General features: G+C 39.6%; 1 protein-coding gene across 1 annotated transcript; it reads left to right on the top strand.

Annotated features, from left to right (window-relative positions):
* Positions 1 to 237: 237 nt before the first annotated feature.
* On the top strand, positions 238 to 1580 carry LOC119685373. Its single transcript, XM_038099635.1, has 2 exons — positions 238 to 1437; positions 1493 to 1580. Exons 1-2 carry the CDS (start codon positions 499 to 501, stop codon positions 1499 to 1501), a joined length of 948 nt encoding a protein of 315 aa, XP_037955563.1. The 5' UTR covers positions 238 to 498; the 3' UTR covers positions 1502 to 1580.
* Positions 1581 to 4261: the final 2681 nt, after the last annotated feature.

Raw genomic sequence — 4261 nt, 5'->3', positions numbered from 1 at the left:
AGTATAAGTATTGTAGATGTATGATAGTATATAAGTATTGTAGTCATAAGATAGAATTAAGCATACACATGTAAACTAAGGTAGAATTAAGAGAAAGAATAATAAAAGAGACAGTTGCGTGACGACCGTCGAACAAAGTAGATGTTGGTTGTTTCTACTAAAATTCAGAAGTGGGATCAAGTAAAAAAAAAAAAAAATTTTTTTTTAAAGCCCGTGTGTAATAAAATATATATATATAAAATTTTTATATAAAACTGTGAAGAATGGATGGCATAGCTGACGTTTTATGTTTTGATGATCTAACGGTGGAGGAGCTAAAAAATTGGCTGACAAAATTGAAGTTGCAAGTAAGTGGAAACAAAACGCAGTTGATTGCGCGTTTAACAAAAGTGCCACAGCATATTCGCAGTGAGTGTGCGCCGATGAGTATAAAAAAAAATAGTGACGCCAGAATGTGATGAAGCAGTTGAGCAGTCTGTTGTACAAAATTGTGAAATTATGAGTAACGAGCGAAATCAAATTGTAAGGGAGGAAGTGAATAACAAAGAAACAGAGGAAGCAAAAATGCAAAGAGAAACTACTATTAGAGAAGAAGAAATAAAAAAAATGCAACTCATGCAAAAAGAAATTGAGTTGCTTAAGAAAGAGCGTGATCTGTTTGAAAAAGAGAATGAATTGACAAAGAAAATGACTCAATTACAATTAAACACTTCGAGTTTAAGCGAATGTAAACATTCAGTACAAAGAAAAGAAGTACCGCTCATAATATTAAAAGAATTTTTACCGGAATGCGATGGTAACAATTTTAATGTTTGGGTTACGCAACTTGAAGCGTTAGAAAAAGCTTACGAATTAGAAGACAATGTAGTTCGAACACTTATTATAACGAAAGCAAAAGGTAGAGTACAAAATTGGCTCCACTCTACACCAAATGTTCTTACACAAAGCAGTAAAATATTGATCGAACAAATGATTTCCGTATTTGGCTCAAAAGAGAGTATTGTTCAATTGCGTCGCAAATTTGAAACACGTTTGTGGTCCGATGATGAAAAATTTGTTGATTATTACAACGATAAAATTGTTTTATCATTACTGATAAATATGTCGGAAGAAGAGTTAGTTGAATACATTGTTGATGGAATACGTGATCCACAACTGCGTATGATTGCAAAGATGCAGCAGTTCAAATCAAAAGAAAAATTGGTAGCAGCGTTTGGCGATGTTAATCAAAATACTGCTAGGACAGTGTCGACGAATGAAAGGCGTGTAAAGCAAGGCTTAAGATGTTTTAACTGCAGTAATACTGGGCATGTTGCCGCTGAGTGTCGTCAACCGAAACGTCCATTCGGAGCTTGCTATGGATGCGGTAGTTTGGAACACCGGGTTGCAGTCTGTCCCAGTAAAAAATTCAACGCCAACGAACAACAAAATAATTATGTAAGGTATTTTCGTATGTCAATTATAGGCTTATATAAAGTATCCTTATTTTTAGAATGCCTAATAGACTCTGGCAGCCCAATTAGTTTTTTGAAAAAATGTTGTGTACCGGAAGCGGTAAAGTTAAATGAAATTTCGAATGTAGAATATTTTGGCCTTAATAAAAGTAAATTAAAAATAGTTGGAGAAATAAGTTGTTTGATATTTTTGAATAAAAAAAATGTAATGATTAAATTTTATGTAGTTGCTGATGATTCTATGGGCAGCCAAGCAGTCTTAGGTAGAGATTTTTTAAGAAAAAGCAATGCAAAGATAATATGGAAAAATTGTTGTAAAGATCAGCCAAAAGAAAACAGTAGATTTAAATATCAAAAAAATATAAAATTAAGTGATGACAGTAATTGTGACGATGCAAAAACTTTTGAAGAAAGTATTTTAGCAATCGATATAAATGATGAACATAAAGAAGAATGTAATATTGGTTCAGAAGTGTCATTTAAAACAAAAGTGTTGTTAGAAGAGATATTTACTAAATGTTATCTGACACCAGTGCGTCCAAAAGAACCCGAGATAAAGTGTGAAATGAAGATCAGTTTAGATAATGTTAAACCATTTAATTACTCCCCAAGAAGACTTGCATATACAGAAAAAGATGAGTTACAAAAAATGTTAGATGACTATACGTCCAAAGGTATTATTAAGGAAAGTGAGTCAGAATTTTCTTCACCAATTGTGTTAGTGAAGAAAAAGACAGGCGAATTAAGAATGTGTGTCGACTATCGTACATTAAACAAAGTAACATTAAAAGATAATTATCCAATGCCCTTGATAGATGATTTATTGGACAAGTTAGGTAATAAAAAATGGTTTACGAAATTGGATTTGAAAAATGGGTTTTTTCATGTGTATATGGATAAAGAAGCTGTTAAATACACAGCTTTTGTTACACCGTTAGGTAAATACGAATTTTTAAGAATGCCGTTTGGTTTGAAAAACGCGCCTTCGACGTTTCAAAGATTTGTAAACAAAATTTTTGCTGATATGATTAAAAACAATAAAGTGATAATATATCTTGACGACATTATGATTGCAACAGAAAGTGTAGAAGAACATTTAGCCACTTTAGAGGAAGTCTTTAAGAGACTAGTAAAAAATAATTTGGAGTTAAGACTAGACAAATGTGAATTTTTATACAGAAGCGTTAAATATTTAGGGTATAGGATAACCGGTGAAGGGTGTAGTCTTAGATCGCCTCCTCGTGGTGCACCCTGGGTAACGCCAAATGATCTATTCCCCCCCTGGATGCTGTCCTCTTCAGGGGCTCCAGCATCCTCTGGTAACGACCGTTTTTGTCCTCGGACCACGCTTCTTCAGATCCTCTTTTTGTATTTGATCGCTTTGGGCTGGTGGTTACAGGTTTCTGGACCTAGCTGTCTTCTGACACGGTAGCACCGGGGTGAAACTCGCGTGTGAACGGCTCCAGGCTAAGTCTGTGGCTGCCTCCGTCCCGTTAAAACCCTGGCAGGCCTCAAGGTACGTTCTGCATCCGTCACCATTAAGTTGGTCGTGTAGGTTCGGTTGTAGCTTAGCTCCCGATTAGTTCTGGTCTGGCTCTGAGCACTTGCTCCCATAAGGACCTGTGCCAACCCTCGCATGGCCTCCCTGCATTTGCATAGATAACCATGGGACTTCTTTTTATCAGGAACTACACTTACGGGTGTCAGATAGCGGCTTTGAGTGGGGACCCTTTTAGAATGAACAAAGCAAACAAAAATTCCAATAAACCTTTTAAAACTCCTAACCCTTCAGGGGGGCGTTCAAGCCTTATAAGGCAAGCGCCTATTAACAACCAACCGTCTAGAGCTTCTGCTCAGGCGGTTCGTACAAGCAATGCTCCATCATTGAACACCTTGGCAACTGTGCCAGGTGGTAATGCTGCCTCCTGCTCTTCTGCTAGTGCTGCGGTCAAAGCTAATGCGCCAACCGCACCATCTGCAATTAGTGCCAACTCAACTTCTGGCACACGCTCCCACCCTAACCCCTCGACAAGGGCGTATAGGGCGCGAAGGTCAGCATATCGCATCCTCTCTAGGCTCAATGCCGCGGATCCTTCCTCGCTCTCAGAGAGCGATAAGGCATCATTAAAGTGGGCAAGGGAAAATGTCAATCTTCGGCCCTCCGACATTGCTTCTACCTCTGCACCTGCTCAGAAACGACAAAGGTCGATTGAACAGGCTGGGAAACCAATTTCAACTAGCGCTCCTAAGCGCCCCAAATTTGGTCCTCCGAGACCCCCATCGCTGTCTAAACCTCTCAGCGAAATAGTTAAAGAGAGCCTGACCTGGGCCATCATCGACGCTGGCAACAGTGATGGCACCATCTCTCCAGCAAACTGGAAGAAAGTCGAACGGGCTCTCCTCAAAATATATATGGAAATCATTGCCCTCAACCCTGGGCCATCTCCCAGCTGTAAAGACGCTGGATGGTACCAGGGTCATATTAAAATTATTGCCTGCTCAGACCAGCGCTCCGCGGATCTTTACAAGCAGGCGATCGAAAAGGTTGGGGAACTCTGGCCCGGCGCACAGCTCAGAGCTGTTTCGGTGGAAAATATCCCACAACGCCCCCGCTCCAAAGTGTGGCTTCCTTCGGAGCTTACCTCCCCTGAGGAAATTCTTTCCCTTTTAAGGGCCAGTAACACTAACCTCCCAACGCATAACTGGAAAGTTGCGAAGGTCAGTGACCCCAAGGGCGACTTTGGCGAAGCCGTCGTAGTTCTCAACGAAGAATCTTTGGCACCCCTTCAAGCCCGAAATGGGGTGAT

Source organism: Teleopsis dalmanni, chromosome 1 (genome assembly GCF_002237135.1).
Source record: "Teleopsis dalmanni isolate 2A chromosome 1, ASM223713v2, whole genome shotgun sequence".
NCBI lineage: Eukaryota > Metazoa > Arthropoda > Insecta > Diptera > Diopsidae > Teleopsis > Teleopsis dalmanni.
The sequence above is the reverse complement of the archived record's forward strand: the minus strand, read 5'-3'. Positions and strand labels throughout refer to the sequence as shown.